This window comes from Dendrobium catenatum, unplaced genomic scaffold, assembly GCF_001605985.2.
Source record: "Dendrobium catenatum unplaced genomic scaffold, ASM160598v2 fragScaff_scaffold_114, whole genome shotgun sequence".
Taxonomy (NCBI): domain Eukaryota; kingdom Viridiplantae; phylum Streptophyta; class Magnoliopsida; order Asparagales; family Orchidaceae; genus Dendrobium; species Dendrobium catenatum.
The window spans coordinates 824,813-842,795 of NW_021318576.1; the positions used below are offsets into that span (position 1 = coordinate 824,813).

General features: G+C 40.4%; 1 protein-coding gene across 3 annotated transcripts in view; it reads left to right on the forward strand.

The window, feature by feature from the left end:
- Positions 1-228: 228 nt before the first annotated feature.
- Positions 229-17,983, forward strand: part of LOC110094643 (paired amphipathic helix protein Sin3-like 4) — a 39,468-nt gene continuing 21,713 nt past the window's right edge. For 2 of the 3 annotated variants that reach the window (XR_002302889.2, XM_020819908.2), the window contains exons 1-15: positions 229-639; positions 1,218-1,382; positions 1,505-1,673; positions 1,763-1,861; positions 2,052-2,219; positions 2,526-2,835; positions 3,437-3,570; positions 7,462-7,537; positions 7,642-7,671; positions 14,323-14,597; positions 14,692-14,846; positions 15,166-15,293; positions 15,401-15,655; positions 15,738-16,400; positions 16,499-16,587. Coding sequence is in view for 2 of the 3 variants with exons in the window: in XM_020819908.2 (XP_020675567.1) it covers positions 566-639; positions 1,218-1,382; positions 1,505-1,673; positions 1,763-1,861; positions 2,052-2,219; positions 2,526-2,835; positions 3,437-3,570; positions 7,462-7,537; positions 7,642-7,671; positions 14,323-14,597; positions 14,692-14,846; positions 15,166-15,293; positions 15,401-15,655; positions 15,738-16,400; positions 16,499-16,587 (2,790 nt within the window). In the remaining variant the exon portion in view is untranslated. The remainder of the gene's footprint in view (positions 640-1,217; positions 1,383-1,504; positions 1,674-1,762; positions 1,862-2,051; positions 2,220-2,525; positions 2,836-3,436; positions 3,571-7,461; positions 7,538-7,641; positions 7,672-14,322; positions 14,598-14,691; positions 14,847-15,165; positions 15,294-15,400; positions 15,656-15,737; positions 16,401-16,498; positions 16,588-17,983) is intronic. The other variant, XM_020819909.2, reaches the window with a different exon arrangement.

Consider the following 17,983-nt stretch of genomic DNA (forward strand, 5'->3'; position numbering starts at 1 on the left):
TTTTTTTTTTCTTGGGAATGTTTTTGTTGATAGTGAACTTCCTTCAAAATTTATTAACTTGAGTAGGAAGAATGTGATAGATTGACTATCACATAATATCTTTTATCTTTTTCTTTTCTTTTTAATGATAATTACATATATATATATATATATATAGGTTTGTTTACATAAATAGAATTAGCTAGTTGGTAAAAATATATAACCCTTAAAACTCCTAATTTTATTTTTTACTTTTAGCGCCTCCGTTTTTCCTTCCGTTGCACGCTCTTCTCTTCTTTTCTACAAGAGATAGGTCTGTTCTCTGCGATTCTCTCTCGAACGGCGATTCTGTTCTTCTCGCAGGAGCGTGCATATATTGCGTTTTTTTGGGTGGCGACCGCACTCTGTCTTGTAATTGCAGCGATCTGATAGATTTCAGCCCTGTGTATCGATTGGGGGCGTCAGGGCGGCGGTGATCAGACGAGATCGATGAATTTTTGTGTGTAATTTGTTTTCGTTTTCGAAGTACTTCGAGGAAGAAGGGACACGGTTTTGTGGGTTTAGAGAAGGATTGGTGGATGGGCACATGAAACGGACCGGCGAGGAGGAGGGTTTCATGGGCTCCCAGCTGAAGCGGCCAAACTTGTCGAGATCGGATCCGTGAGTTATTAGCTTTGTTTTCGGTTTATCTTTATTATTACTCTTTTTTTTATTGTAGTTACTTTGGAATTTTTGCCCCAATTTTTTCCCAGTTTCGTGGGTGGATACTTTGGATTGATTTTGTTTAATCGGGGCTTGCTTTCTTCTAGATTTGTAGAAGTGGGTTTTTATGCTTGTGTTTTCATTTGGGAGTACCGTTACTGCTTAGTTCTAGAATTTCTCCAGAGACCTGATGGGCTAATTGGGGTAATTAGATTGCTTGCTGAATTCCAATTTATTTGTATATTTGTGATTTATGGATACCGATTGCTTGATGCTTTCAGACTTCGAATGAGGATTTTGAAGTCGCTATTCATATAGGTCTTCGCTGATATACTTAATAATCTCTGCCCTCCTGGCGTGAAATTCTTAATGTTTTAATTCGTCCTAGTTTCCATACTCGGAATAACGAGTTGGGTGGACAGGAAAGGAGGCTTTCTGTTGTGTTTGCCCCTTACGAGCTTTTTTTGTTTGGCTGGTCATGGTGACATGATTTTGGATCTGTGATAATTTATTTGAGTTTGATGGTCTTTTTGAAGATTCGGGCAACCACATATGGCTCCTGCATCTGCCGCAAGTAGTACTCAGAAGTTGACAACTAATGACGCCTTGGCGTATTTGAAGGCTGTTAAAGAGATATTTCTGGACAATAGAGAGAAGTACGATGACTTTCTGGAAGTAATGAAGGATTTCAAGAGCCAGAGGTCTGCTCAGATCTGCCACGAATGCCTGAAATTATCTTTTGTTTTGTTGATTTATTTATTAATGCCGTTTTTGCATCCATGAAATGTTTTTTTTGGTTTTCTCTGGTACTGTTTGGTTGCAGGATTGATACAAGTGGAGTAATTATGCGAGTGAAAGAATTATTTAAGGGGCATCGTGATCTTATCTTGGGTTTCAACACCTTCCTGCCTAAAGGCTATGAGATAAAGCTTCCTGAGGACAAGAAGCCTGTTGAGTTTCAGGAGGCTATTAGCTTTGTGAACAAAATTAAGGTACTGATTTTAAGAGAAGGGAGTTTTCTAATTTGGATTGTTTTGTTGAATCTCTTCTCAGCTAAGGCTATTTTCTTTTCTGACTGCAGAGTCGATTTCACGATGATGAACACATTTACAAGTCATTTTTAGATATTCTAAATATGTATAGGAGGGAGAACAAATCAATCCATGAGGTTTACCAAGAGGTATTTGATGATAATACTATGGAAGGGCAAAATTTAATATTGTGTTTGTTTTTACAAGCATGGTCATATTCTTTCATTCAGTGGCAGTGCTTCTTTTTTAAAAATCATCATTGTATACAATGAAAGGGTATATTGCATATTTAATTTGTTTTTAAATGGTTATTTAACTATGATCGCTTTCTGTCTTTAGGTGGCTGTGCTTTTTGAAAATCATCATGATTTACTAGGGGAGTTTACACATTTCTTACCTGATACCTCTGCTACAACTGCTCAACATTTATTGTCGGGTAAATCCTTTACCAGGCGTGATGAGAGGAGCTCTATGATGCCAAACGTGAGACATCCTCACATGGAAAAGGTATTAGGTATCCTTGGAAAACTTTGACGTTGCGGTCTATTTATAAGATTTACAAATAAACATTAATTTTTTTTTTTTTTTGCATTTGTATATAGCTATTGCATGCAAAAATCTTTAAATGACGTGTCATATACCATCTATGATAGTTTGATTCGTTGGTTATTGTTGGAGCATTAAATTATTGACAAGTCTCGTCACATTTTTTGTCTGCCAAAACACTTTTCGTTGGCTTGTTTTATAGATTTTTTATTATGTGGTTGAATTTTGTAGACTTTTCAGCTAATGGTGCATTATACTCTTTCTTAGAAGGAAAGGGTTTACAACGCACATCCTGAGCGAGACCTTAGTGTTGATCGTCCTGATTCAGAACTTGAGAGGCAGAAGAGACGTGCTGAGAAGGAAAAGGATAGAAAGGAAGAAAGGGATAGAAGAGATGGTGACAGGGATGAGCAAGACATGGAGCATGATTGTAAGGATTTGGAAATACATCTAAAAAGGAAACCTTCTCGTAGGGTTGATGAATCCACTGACCAAAGGCACCAGGGAGAAGGCGCTGATGAATTTGGAATGTACAACATAGCTGGTTCTTCAGTTGATGATAAGAATGCCATGAAGAGTAAGCTTTTTATATTTCTCTATTTTCTAATAGAGCATGTGAATCCTAAATCCACTGCTTCCATTGATTTTCTGGCATCGTTTTTTATCTTTTATTCTCCTGTGCGCTTAATTTTGTCTTAATTTTTTTTTCCAACCCAATATAATTGTTAATATTTTGAATGTTTGCAACATTTAAGTTTATGATCAAAATTTTATGTTTGGCAATGAAGTAGTTTTGTGCCCTGAACTTGCTAACTCTCATGTAGGTATTTAATTGATTCGGAAGTCTCAATGTTTTTGGATATCTAAATATGATTTCTTTAGTTGGACCTAATTTTATTTGAATTTTCGAACTTCCATTAATTTGATACTATGAAAAATTTAAATTGATCCTTTCAATTGTTTATCTATTTTTCTTTTTCCTACCCATGACCTTAGAATGTTTATACAAGTTATAATTTAATCTTTTGTTGAATTTATTGTTTGTTGATAGATTAATTTTAAAATAAGTTTATTCGGTCCACATATTTTAGTTGATTTGATTCATCTGCCTGGTATGCTGGTACTTGTAGCGTTCTTCCTTCTCATCCCCTAGCCTCATGATATGATAATCATTTCAGGTGTATACACACAAGAATTTAATTTTTGTGAGAAAATCAAGGAAAAGCTGCAACCAGATACGTACCAAGAGTTTCTGAAGTGTTTACATATATATAGCAAGGAGATCATTACAAGAACTGAACTGACGAATCTGGTACAGTTTCTTTTCTTCATTTAACCTTTCTGATATAATTCTTATGGTACTTCTGTTTAATTTACAGGTGGCAATTCTTTATTGCTTATATTGCCAAACAACCATTTCCTATTTCCCCTGCTCAATATAATATTAAAAAAAATTAAAAAGAAATCCTCTGAATTACTTTTGGCACCAGATATTCTTTACAGTTTTATAAATTTATTACGCTAGCATTATTAAGATTTGGGTACTGTACGGCTTGGTTTGCCATGTAGTTGATACTGGAATTATCTTTATTGAAGGCTAATAAAATGATTTTAACAAAACACAATGGTTGGATGATAAATATGAGTAGAAGTAATGCTGTGATGCCAGTAGTTATAGTGTAGGTTATGCTGTGGAAACAAGTATTGGAATCTGCCCTGTTAATTGCGTTAAGAGTTGTTATTGGTGATAGATGGACTGTGATATTTGAAGTAGTCATTGAAACAATACCTCAGGCATTTAGGCGCATGTATGTAAAACTCTATTTTGAAAAGCTTAGGAAGGATCTGCTTTAGGTTGTTGCAAAATTTACCATGCTGGCACATTTGTTTAGCTTGGAATGAAATGTTATCATTACAATGACTTCAGCCTGAATAATCTTTTGGGGCTGAGCTCATGATGTGATGCGTTGGAGAGTTACACAAGAATTTAAAACGAGAATTAAATTTCAGCTTCTCAAATTATTTAATCATGCGTCAAAGTTAAGTCAATTATAAATCATTCGTGGTGTTCAATATGCTAGGCAAAGAAACTACAACAAGAGAGCCAAGTCTTTTAAGCAATTGCAAAAGAAAACATAACACAATAGCTAGTAAGTAAAAATCCCACGATTAATACCAAGTTGTTCACACTTTGAGGTCTTTAGCACTCTCTTCCTACGAAGACTAAGTTGAACGGCGGAAGATTGTCCAAACTAGCATGGAGGTTGCCACTAAGATGGAAGCGCCAAGGAACGTCGCCGTGGAAGAAGATTTCGGAGGCGGAGGAGGCACGGTAGATCGACCTTCGATAAGCCAGGTGTAGTCGGAGAAGTGTTCGTCGACTGATTCTATGAGCGTCGGCACGATGCGGGCCAAATATTCTTTCACGGTATCGTCGAAATCAAATCCGACGTCGAAGAATTGTGACCGGAGGATGTCTACTCGTCCTTGATCGTCGTATTCAAACCCGAAATTCCATTCGAGAACCTCCATACAACATTGAAGTGGGATAGAGGGGCGTTGCGACGGAATCCCCAAAGGGGGAGCTAGGGGCCGGCGGGTTGGGAGCAAGGGGTGAGGCCGGCGGTGGAATTAGGGTGAGGAGAGGAGAGAGCTTTTGGAAAACTGAATTTGATTTCAGTTTTATGAATTTGGGGGGGAAATAGCAATGGGATTTGAAATTCCTAATTAATGCAATTAAGGCATTAATTAAAATTTCAGTGAAGCCAATGGGGAGCCGGCGGTGAGGAGAGAAGGGAGGAGATTGAAAACTGAAATTATTTCACTTTTAGTAAGCTTGGAGGGAAAAATATTTGCATTCAATTTAGGATTTCAAATTACATTAGGTGATTGAATGCAAAATTAATGGGATGGCTTGATAGGGGGGCCGGCGGGATTACTAGAGGGAGGCGGGTTTGGAGAGAGGGAGAGAGGTTTCCAACCTTGGCATGATGACTAGGATGAATCTTAATGAAATCCAATTTGATTTTAAATTCAATTTGGATTCAATTACAAACTTTCCAAATATAGAATTTATGAATTTGGGAAGAATTTTGGAGCCCAAATTTCAAAATTCAAAGCATCATGAGAGGGTAGGAGGCGGATGGTGATGGGGCGGCAAGGGGTGATCGGAGGTGGGTGGTGTGGCCGGCGGCGGGAGATCCCCAAAGGAGGAAGTCGGCGGCAACCTCTAGAGGGGGATGTAGGTGGAGCTCTTCTTGCGGAAAAGAAAAGGAATTGAATAAAATAAAAAAAAGGAAAACGTGGAGAAACTCACTAAGAGATCCCAATCGAAGAACTCACATAGAGATCTCCATGCACTCACAAAGAGAACAAGCAAGAAATATCATTCCTTCAATAAAATCCTCATACAAGATACAATGGCCATATAAATAGGCCCCAAAGAAAATAAAGTGCAAAAGTCTAAAATGCCCCTTGGGGCTACAAAAGCAACTACTACCCTCAGGGGTAAAATGGGAAACTACGAAAATAAAGGCATAATGTGAAAACTGATGGTACAAGTAAAATAAAAAATAAAGGCTAGCAATCATGGCCGTCGATCTCCGTGGTCGTCTCTGATAGACGCGCCAAAATCTCCTATCGATGACCTCATCAGCTCATGGTTGACATTTTGTCCTAAATTATCAATTTTGTAGAGTCCGGCGAAGCTGGATGCTTGAAATTTGAAAACCAACACCACCCTTCTCGTATTGAATATTTAACATTAGTATTTTGATTGCCTTATCCAACTCATGGTTTAAAATTGCGCAATATGAGGCTCGCCTTTGCGCAATTCCGGTAAAAAACTCGATGCTTACGCCTCGAGTTTTTTTTATGAGGCCTGCGCCTCAACTTGGCTGAGGTCCGCTTCGCCTCATTGGCATGAGGCTTACGCCTCATTGGCATGAGGCTTACGCCTCATTGCTATATATATTAAAACTTACATAAATCTTGAAGTAAATGCTCGACATTAGACTCTATAGGAGAGGAGGAAGGGGAGAGAGCAGTTCACCATAATGATGATTCAAATGAAGAACCCCTTAGTGATGACAGTGCTGATAACTTATGAGTTCTTATGTGATATGTCATTGCTATTTATTTTTGGAAATCGGAATTATATGTTAATGAAAAGAATATTGGGATTTCGGAAAGATAGAATTTTGAATTAAACTATATTTCATGTTGTCTTATTATTGATATATTTTAATTTCACTTCACATCTTATGCTTTTTTATGTTTTATATTATTCACTCATTAGTATATAACAAATTTATCATTTTATGTTTATGCAATCTTTTGATTTTGAGGCTTACGCCTCGCTTCACGAATGAAAAACGCCTTAATACCCAAATACGCATTTTAAACATTGATCCAGCTTGAACATAAAAAAGAGTTTATGCCATTGATTGTAGTCTGCATGCTTGCTTGGGTTTATACCAGGATTAATTGAAGGTCAAGCCAGTTCAATTCAGCTCAAATTCAATATCCACCAAGTTTCTTGTGTAGTTTCTTCTAAAATTTTATCTGCCTGATTTGTTAATCTAAGAAGTGTAATTACTCTTGATTTGCAAGGTGATGTTTATTGTATGATGAAAATAATGAGAGATTAATTTCCCATGGAAGCTATTATTCTGGATCACTTAAGGTTGAAGATGCAATTCTGTTGCATTCAACTTGTTGAGCAAATATTCTGTACAATTATTTGGCATTATTATATTGGTAGATTTCCAATTCATGCAAAGCTATGTGGAGGAATAGAGCTTGGTAAAAATTAGGATAACTATACCCTTTTTTTAATAATAATCATGAATTTTTTTTTTTGTATTTTTGTTTGCATAATTTCTTTTTTTTTTCAGTTATAGGTTTATTTCATGAAGAATTTACATTTCATTAAAATATACTCTTTCAAGATGGTTGAATGCATGTGTTTTAGTTGCAATTTATATTTCTGTCAACAAACTGTATTTATAGAGACGTACATGTGAATGCATCTGTTCTTAGTTCGCTTATTTTGAGTACGGATATATGTTAACATTTATCTTATGCATGCATACCTATGCCTTTTTTCTGTTTATACTAATAGGTATATTGCTTGCTTTTTGACCCAATAAGGGAAGGCCTGCCTCGCTTGTAATTCCTACTAACCATTTTATATAATTCGCAGGTAAGTGATATTCTTGGAAAATATCCTGATCTAATGGATGGATTTATTGAATTTTTGGCACACTGTGAGAATATTGGTAAGTTTGGAATTTCTTGATTAGCATAAATTTCATTAAGCTTTACCTTTATTTGAGACCTATGGATTGGCTTGATGGTTTCTAATTGAGAGTTTTTGATGCAGATGGATTTCTCACAGGTGTATTCAATAAAAGTATGTCAAATATCCCTCCCCCACACCCCCCTCCCTCTTTTTTTTTTTTAATTTCCATATATCTACGTTCTACATTGGAAGAAAAATCTATATATGTACTGGCATATTTTCTCTTATTTAAATTCCTAAATTTGGTCTTCAAATGCAAAATCTGCATTGCGAAATCTTTCTAACATCATTAAAATTATTGGAATACACAATCTAAAATATTTTTAAGAACGATTTACAATCCATTTGATGTGTTACAAGTTTCTCCGTGGGCAGTGCGGGGGTTCTGATAGGAAATACTTGAAATCAAGTAATTCCTAGACAAAACTGAGGCGGAACCAGGGAAAAACTGCTATCTCCAGCAGTGGACAGCAGCTTTACACAGGAAAACAGTGAGGAAACGCGAGAAAACTGAGATCCAACGCAAGCAAAGGCTAGTATTTTATTAGTAGACGAATAAAATTGCAAAGATACAATTTGTTCTTCAATTCGAGAGGAAGAATGTACTCTCCAAAGTCTCCGGCGAAGCCAAGAGCCCAAAACAAAACCTAGATCTCAAAGAGAATACTCAAATGCAAGATAATCCCTAATTCTCTCATAACTCTCTAATTAAAGCAAAAGGAAAGATACAAATTACATAAACACCCTTTTCATTCAAAAATTTCCTCCAACGAAACGCTCAAAAACCGCCTAGCCCGCTCCTTCGTCTGCCGTTTCTGCGATCAGCGTGTTCCGCCCGGCTCTGGACCGTCGGGTGTAGAACTGGACCGGTCCAGCTGGGACCGGTCCAATGTTATGTGTAATATTACCGCCCTCCCAAAGAATCACCTTGTCCTCAAGGTAAAAATCAGGAAACTGATGTTTCGTCCTCTCGTATGGCTCCCACGTGGCCTCGTAGTCAGGAAGGTTCTTCCACTGGATTAACACTTCCTTAGTTTTATCTTCTTTTTGGCGAACCCCCCCTCAGCTCCAAGGGTTCCATGATCACCTCTAATTCCTCCGTAAGTGTGGTCGGCAGCTCGGGAATGGTGATGTGATCTCCAATGGCCTTTCTCAACTGTGAGACGTGAAAAACCGGGTGTATAGTCGCCGATGGGGGTAATTTCAGTCGATATGCTACTGCCCCAATCTTTTCCATCACTCATAAGGACCAAAGTACCTTGGAGCCAGCTTTTCATTCCTCCTGTTGGCGACTGTCTTCTGCCTGTATGGACGGAGCTTCAAGAACACCTTATCCTTTCTATGCCCATCTGCTTGCTTCTTCATGATTTGCTGCGCCCTCAGCAAACGCCTCTTTAACTCCTCGAGCACTCGATCCCTTTCCGCCAAGTACTCCTCTACTGACGAAACAGGAGTACTATTGCTCCCAAAGTGTACCAAGTATGGGGGATCCCGTCCGTACAACACCTTGAATGGGGTCATCTGTGAAGTTGAGTGAAATGACGTCCAATACTCGGCCCAGGATAGCCACTTTGCCCATAGCTTTGGTGTTTCTGAAACGAAGTATCTTAGGTAAGTCTCCAAGCTCCTGTTGACTACTTCCGTCTGGCTATCCGTCTGGGGGTGGTAGGCTGTGCTTCTCTTGAGAACTGTTCCCTGCAATCTGAATAACTCCCTCCAGAAATGGCTGAGGAATACCTTGTCCCTGTCTGATACGATCGCCTCTGGCACTCCGTGTAATCTGACCACTTCTCTGATGAAGGCTGATGCTACTGTTACTGCGGTGTAGGGATGTCGGAGGGGAATGAAATGGGCATACTTGCTCAACCTGTCCACCACCACTAAGATCACCGTGAACCCATTTGAACGAGGCAGCCCATCTATGAAGTCCATAGATATCTCCTCCCATACTCTACCCGGCAAAGCTAGCGGTTGTAGTAAACCTCCTGGTGACATAGCTAGGTACTTACTCCTTTGGCAGACCTCACATCTGGCTACCATCTCCTCTACATCTTTATGCATCCCTTTCCAGTACAACTCCCTAGCTAGTCTCCTGTATGTCTCCTGAATAACTCCCTCCAGTACAACTCCCTAGCTAGTCGCCTGAGTGGCCCCCACTGCACTCCCATGAAACTCCTGGAGTAGGTTTGGGATGTGGATCGACGTCCGGGGCATCACAAATCTCCTATGATACAGCAGTTTGTCTCCCTCTAGTGAGTACCCCGGGTGGCTACCTGGTTCCTTCAATAACTCACTCCTGATCTTTCCCAAACTCTCATCTCTAGCGCTTTCTTCTCTGATGGCCTCCCAATCAAGCATCAAAGGAACGGACAGAGCAATTGTCTGTAGTTTCTCCATACATCTGGACAAGGCATCTGCCACCTTGTTCTCCACTCCGGGCCTATACTGAATCTCAAAATCGTACCCCAGTAACTTGGACAACCACCTCTGATGCTCTTCTGTCACCATCCGCTGTTCCAGAAGAAATTTCAGGCTCCGCTGATCCGTCTTGACAATGAAGTGTCTTCCCAGTAGGTAGGGCTGCCATTTCTAGATGGTCAACACGATGGCCATCAATTCCCTCTCATATACTGATTTCATCCTTGCTCTAGCAGTCAATACATGGCTGAAATAAGCGATGGGCCTCTGATTTTGCATAAGTACTGCACCCAATCCGTATTCGGATGCATCTGTCTCCACAATGAATGTCTGAGTAAAGTCTGGCAAAGCAAGGATCGGCACTGTAGTCATTGCCCTCTTCAGGCTCTCGAATGCTGATGTGGCTGCTTCCCCCCACAAGAACCCATCCTTCTTCAACCGCTCCGTAAGTGGCCATGCTATGGCGCTATACCCCTTTACAAATCTTCGGTAATACCCTGTCAATCCCAGAAATCCCCTCAGCGCCTTCAGATTTTTCGGTAGTGGCCACTGAAGCATCGCCTCAATTTTAGATTGATCCGCTGTCACTCCTTCCTTTGATACCACATGTCCCAAGTACTCTACAATAGCTTGTGCAAAGCAGCATTTCTTTAAATTTGCCCTCAACTGATGCTCTCGCAATACCTCTAACACTTTCTTCAAATGTTCCTAATGTTCGACTTCCGACCTGCTGTATATCAGGATGTCGTCAAAAAATACTAACACAAACCGTCTGAGATATGATTTGAAAACCTTATTCATCAGGGCCTGGAAAGTAGCGGGGGCATTGGTGAGACCAAAAGGCATCACCAAGAATTCATAATGACCTTCATGAGTTCTAAAAGCCGTCTTGGGAACATCTTCCTTTCTCATTCGAATCTGGTGGTAGCCCGATTTCAAATCTATCTTGCTAAATATCACAGACCCGCTTAATTCATCCAATAGTTCGTCGATAACGGGTATAGGAAACTTGTCAGGTACCGTCTCCTTGTTGAGTGCCCTGTAATCCACACAAAATCGCCAGCTGTCGTCCTTCTTTTTCACCAACAGAACGGGACTAGAAAAAGGGCTGATGCTGGGTCTGATGATCTCTGCTTCCAGCATCTCTCTAATCAATCGTTCAATTTCATCTTTCTGGAACTGAGGGTAACGGTACGGACGTACACTGATGGGTGAAACCCCGTCCCTCAACACAATAGCATGCTCTCTCTCCCTCTGCGGTGGTAATCTCTGAGGCGGCTGAAACACCTCCTGGAACTGCTGAATCAGCGGTTGAACAGAGAGGGGTATGTCTCCCCCCTCTTCCATTCTTGCTCCCTCCAAACTGTGCAATTCCACCAAATAGCCTCCTCCCTCCTGCTGAATGGTCCGAATTAGGGATTTGAGAGAAACCCCAGCCTTGGTCAATCCAACATCACCCTGAATCATCCTCCTCCCCTCTATCACCAATTCCATCTTCAGTGTTCCCCAGTTGATTTTAGTCTCCCCCAAAGTGCGCAGCCACTTTATCCCTAGGATGACGTCAGTGCTCCCCAATTCCAGGGGAAGGAAGTCCTCCCTTACCTCGATCCTCTGAATCTTCAGCACCACCTCTCTACAAACTCCTCTACTCATTTCCACCTTGCCCGTGCCCATCATCACCCCATAGCCTCCGGTATCGACTAGTTCCATTCCCATCTGATCAACAATTTGGGTGGAAATGAAATTATGGGTTGCCCCACTATCGATCAACACAACCACCTCACGGTCAGCTATCTCTCCTCTCACTTTCATAGTGTGACTCGGGGTGAATCCCACTACAGAGTTGAGGGAGACTTATGCCACATCCAAGTGTAGCTTCTCCTCCTCCTCCTCTTCAGTCCTGCACCCACCTCCCTCCTCGTCTTCCTCGTCTTCACAGACTAGGAGAACTTGAAGAGTTCGGTCCTTGCATCTATGCCCCGGCATGTACTTTTCATCACAACGGAAGCACACCCGCTTTGCTCTCTTTTCTTGCATCTCCTTCTCTGTCAGCCTCTTGAATTGTCCCCCATTTCCTCCTCCACCAGATCTCTCCTTGGGCACCTCCCTCTGGTTCCCTGGGGCTACCCCCTTGGAGGGTAATACAATAGTAGTCATCTTGTACGATCCCCCTGAGTAGTTGCTTCGAGATCCTCTTTCTGATCTCTTAAGATCTTCCACCAATTGTACAAGCTCCATAGCCTTGCCTAAGTTCCTTGGCTCCAGCACTCTGACAGCTGTTTGTATTTCCGGTTTGAGCCCCTTCATGAAATTCCCCTTTAGGGCTGATTCTGAGATGTGGTCCAATCGGCTAGCCAAGTACTCGATTATGTCCCGATAGTCAGCCACGGTCCCCTCCTGAGTCAGAGCAAAGAACTGCTCATAGAAGTCTCCTCCCCCATCGGCTCGGAAACGCTCTAATAAACAATCCTTGAACTCTCTCCAGTTCTTGATAGGCTCTCTCCTGTCTCACCACTGATACCATGCCAACGCCTTCCCTTCCAGACACAGTCCTGCCGCCGTCAGCTTCTCATCTTCTGTCAACCCGTTGACTGCAAAGTAACGCTCTACCTTGTATATCCAGCCATGACCATCTTCACCCTCAAAGATGGGCATCTTCAACTTCCTCACCTTCGGATCCCTTCCGTTACCCCGGCACTCTCCATAACCTCCCATTCCTCGAAGAGGAGATGCTCCCCAAGTGTCCCGGTCCTACCTCCGACATTGGTATCCGAATCCGTCGTCAAATTCCCCTCTTCCCCTTTCAAAATCAGCACCTCGACGCTGATATTCTTCTCTCTTCTTTCGCCAAAATCTGCACTTCCCTCATATTCCACTCTCCTGCCTTCAAAATCAGCCCCCTGACGCTGAAAATCAGCACCTCGACGCTGAAAATCAGCACCTCGACGATCATTTCCCATGCTCATCTCCTCTCTAGAAAGTGGCTCTAGAGGTGGCATGTCGTTATCTCCCTCAAAGATCTCTACATCCTGATTCCTCCTCCCCCTACGCGGGTTCGGATTTCCTCCTACGCCGTGGTCTCCGGTAGTCTCTCTTGCTTCCGACGTCGTCGGATTAGTCTTCATCTCCAATAATTTCTTCATCATTTCTTCCATGGCCGTAAATTTGCCCTCCAACTTTTCATTGTTGGTGGTGATTTGATTTTAAAAATCAAAGAATCTCTCATCCAAATCGGTTTTCAATTGACCGACTTCGCCTTCCAAAACGTCCACCTTCTTTCCGGCTATCGTTCTTCTAACGGATCCTCAAAAACTTCTTCCGGAGACGAGAAACTTGCTGAAATTTCAGAATTTCAGCCGCCGGTGGTCCCAAATCGAGGCTCTGATACCAATTTGATAGGAAATACTTGAAATCATTAATTCCTAGCCAAAACTGAGGCAGAACCAGGGAAAAACTGCTGTCTCCAGCAGTGGACAGCAGCTTTACACAGGAAAACAGTGAGGAAACGCGAAAAAATTGAGATCCAACGCAAGCAAAAGCTAGTATTTTATTAGTAGACGAATAAAATTGCAAAGATACAATTTGTTCCTCAATTCGAGAGGAAGAACGTACTCTCCAAAGTCTCCGGCGAAGCCAAGAGCCCAAAACAAAACCTAGATCTCAAAGAGAAAACTCAAATTCAAGATAATACCTAATTCTCTCATAACTCTCTAATTAAAGCAAAAGGAAAGATACAAATTACATAAACACCATTTTCATTCAAAAATTCCCTCCAACGAAACGCTCAAAAGCCGCCTAGCCCGCTCCTTCGTCCGCCGTTTCTGCGATCGGCGGGTTCCGCCCGGCTCTGGACCACCGGGTGTAAAACCGGACCGGTCCAGCTGGGACCGGTCCAATGTTATGCATAACAGGTTCATTATGATTTTCATATGTAAGTGTTAAAAATGACATAAAACTCAATACATGAATTCTTCGTGACACTTATTGCATATATAGTTAGTTTTGATTTGTAAAATATAATGGGAGAGGTTAGTATTTAGGCAGACTTTTATACATCATTTTGTCATCCACATTTTTTATATTTTTTATTAATGACTAAATCTTAAGAAAGCTGATAAAACTAGATCCATGAGCAGTTTTCAAGTTATAAATGAATGTGAATGATGTAATTTTATATTTGATGATAATAAAAGACAATATATTTAAAAATAACTTTGGAGGAGAAAGCCTATTTTCCTTCTAAGAGGAGATTATAGATATATGCATGTGAATCTGAAAATTTTTGTATCTTATTATTTAACTTGATTATATAAAATGTAATTTTTTACTGTCTTGCACCATCAGAACCTTTGTGGAATGAAGTAAATGCAGCTAGACCAGTTAAGATAGATGATAGAGACAGGGATCGTGAAAAAGAGGACAGGGACAGAGATAGGGAGAGAGATAAAGAAAGGGAGCGAATTGACAGAGTTTCGCCATATGTCTCCAAAGAAGCAACTAATAGCAAACTTTCTTCGTTCTCAAATAAGGAAAAATATAATTTATACAAGCCAATATCAGAGCTTGATCTCTCAAACTGCCAGAGATGTACCCCTAGTTATCGTCTGCTCCCAAAGAATGTAAAGAATGCACTACTCTGCACTTTTCTCTGCTATTTGTGACATTTTTCTGAATCAAGTTTAATCTGCTTCAATTGAATATGTTGATTGACAGTACCCTATGCCTGCTGCTAGCCATAGAACTGAGCTTGGTGTATCAGTACTAAATGATGTTTGGGTCTCAGTGACATCTGGTAGTGAGGATTATTCTTTCAAACACATGAGGAAAAATCAATATGAAGAAAGCCTCTTTAGATGTGAAGATGATAGGTAACAAAATCCCCCCTCCCCCCTTTATTTAGTTATGGACAGGCATGCAATTTCTTTGATTTTAATATTGCTTGTTCGGTAAAATCTTTTAACGCTTGAAGAGTAATGATAATTCCAATCTGAAAAGAAAGTGCTTTTACTTTTTCCATTCCACCTGACATTTGAAATAATTGTTTTTTGATAGTCACCTTTTTCTGCTTCTGTTCACCATTGAATCTATTTATATTTGATCAATTTTGTGGATGCACATGTTTGTCGAGTTGCATAGGTATTCTTTAAATATCTCATTGTTTGAGCATGTTCGTTATGATGGTGTTAGGTTTGAGCTGGACATGCTACTAGAATCTGTAAATGCAACTGCCAAGCGTGTGGAGGAATTGCTTGAGAAGATACAGGATAACACTATCAAACCAGAATCTCCATTTCGCATTGAGGATCATTTTTCATGTTAGTGTTCATTAATATTTTATTTCCTGTTTAGCAGCTTGTTACTTCCCAGTTTTTATAGGTCGCATTTTGACTCATATTATTTTGTCCTATATTTTTTGAAATAGCTCTAAACTTGAGGTGCATTGAACGGCTATATGGTGATCATGGCCTGGACGTAATGGATGTTTTGCGTAAAAATGCAAGTCTTGCATTGCCTATCATATTGACTCGCCTGAAGCAGAAGCAAGATGAGTGGTCAAGGTGTCGTGCTGATTTTAACAAGGTATGGGCTGAAATTTATGCCAAGAACTATCACAAATCACTTGATCATCGCAGTTTCTATTTCAAGCAACAAGATACAAAGAACTTGAGTGCAAAAGGTAAGTGGTGGTATCTTTGCTAGTTAAGATATGCTTTTGTTAAGACTACTTTCCGAATTATTAGAATGAACTTTTATTGCAGTTCTGCTGTCTGAAATCAAAGAAATTTGTGAGAAGAAAAGGAAAGAGGATGATGTTCTTCTTGCTGTTGCTGCGGGGAATAGGAGACCTATAGTTCCTAATATGGATTTTGATTATATTGATCGAGATATCCATGATGATCTCTTTCAGATCATAAAATATTCATGTCAAGAAGTCTGCTCATCTACAGACCAGTTGGATAAAGTATTGAGGATTTGGACAACCTTTTTGGAGCCTATGTTGGGTGTTTCTCCCCGACCTCAGCGAACAGAGGAGATTGAGGATTTAACAAAATGTAAAGGTCGTGCCAAAAATGCTGTAATTGTTACAGGCGAAGGTAATGGTAATCCTGCCAATGATGTAGCTATTGCTAATGCCAAGTCCAGTAATGGTGATATTGGCATTACTCGAGAACAAGCAAATTCAAACAAGGCCAGATTAGCTAATGGTGATGCAATGGTTCTTGAGAATGGTGTTCATGATGCTGACCGACCAGTTCATCGAGGTGATAGTGTTACAGGAGCCCTTCTTCACGGAAGATTGCAGATCAGTGCCGCAATGGCTAGCGAAATGTCTGCATTAACTGAACAAGCTGCTCCTACAGAATGTTTAATGCACAATATTACTGCTTCTGCTATTAGAGAAAATATGGATGGTTTATCTGGTAAGTATCTGATGAGGTGTTAAAACTCTTGTTCCCATACTTGTTTGCATTTGTTTTTAACGTAGTTTGATGGGATTTTGTTATTATTTCCTCAAAAGGGATCAGAGCCACTTCAAAATCTTCTCATACTGGAACTGTGTCCATGCTTGAGCCTCGGATTATTACTGAAGTATTGCTTCCTTCAGAGGTGAGCTCTGAAGTTTAATTTATTTCTAAATTTATTTTTTGATTCGTTGTTGCTTACTTGCTTATAGTTACAGAGCATCTTTTTTCTTTCTTTTTTTTTCCCCTTAAAGCCCAGGATAAAGGCTATATGTTGTTGTTGCTGCTGTTGTTACGTTTTTTCTTAGAACTTGCTAATATCGGGATAAGTCATTATGTAGCCTTTTATTTATTATGCCCAGACATTTGGATGCTGGTTTGCCGGGACAGTAATTTTAATTTCATGCTTGTTAAAGAGAGGTCGGGGAGCCAACAACAACATCAAGCCTTTATCCAACTACGTGGGGTCGGCTACATGAATCCTTTTTCTCCATTGTGTCCTATTAGAGGTCAAATTCTCGTTTAAATCTAATAAAGAAAGGTAATTCCTAATATTTTCTAACCACGTCCTTTTAGGTCTGCCTCTACCTTTTTTAACATAAGTCAAATCTTATACCTCTACTCTCCTAACCGGGTCATTGGAAGGCCGCCGTTTTATGTGACCAAACCACTAAGGCGACTCTCTCTAATCTTATCTTCTACTGGAGCTACTCCAACCTTTTCACGTATATGCTCATGTCTTATCCTATCTCTAAGGGTAAAGCCACTCATCACCTGAGCATCCTCATCTCTGCTACACTTAACTTAGTATTATGCTTCTCTTTTAATAGCCAACATTCAGCACCATAAAGCATTGCAGGCCTCACTATCATCTTATAGAATTTTCCCTTAAGTTTGAGGGGTACTTTTCTATCACACAACAAGCCCGATGCATTCCTCTACTTCAACCATCCAACTTGAATTCTGCTGATAATATCCCCATCTATTTCACGATCACTCTGAACAATAGATCCAAGATATCTAAAACGTGTACTTTTATTAATGATTTGATTGCCCAAAGTCACAATCCCCTCACTAGGTCTATTACTACTAAAATTACACTCAATATATTCTGTTTTAAATCTACTCAAGCGAAAACCTTTAGTCTCTAATGTTGATGTTACGCCGGCCCAGGAGGGGCCGGCTGGACCGGTCCAACCCGGACCGGTCCGGGTCTTCTCGCGACGGAAACGCAACCCGCAAGCGGAACCGAGCGGAGGGAGCAAAGTCGACGGGGGCCAGGGAAGAATTTTGGGAGGGAAATTTTGAATGCGAGGGGCTGTTTAGACATTTTGTAAAACTTCTTTATGGTTAATTAGGAGGTTAGGAGGAAAAGGGGGGATGGAGATCTAGGGTTTTGTTATTGGCTCTAGGCTACGGCTAGAGATTTGGAGAGTCATTCCTTCCTCTCGGATTGAAGGGAAATGTATCTTTGTTTGTGTGTCTTGAATCTACTAGTTAATTATACTTTCCCTGATTTTCCTCCATTTTCCTTGAGTTTC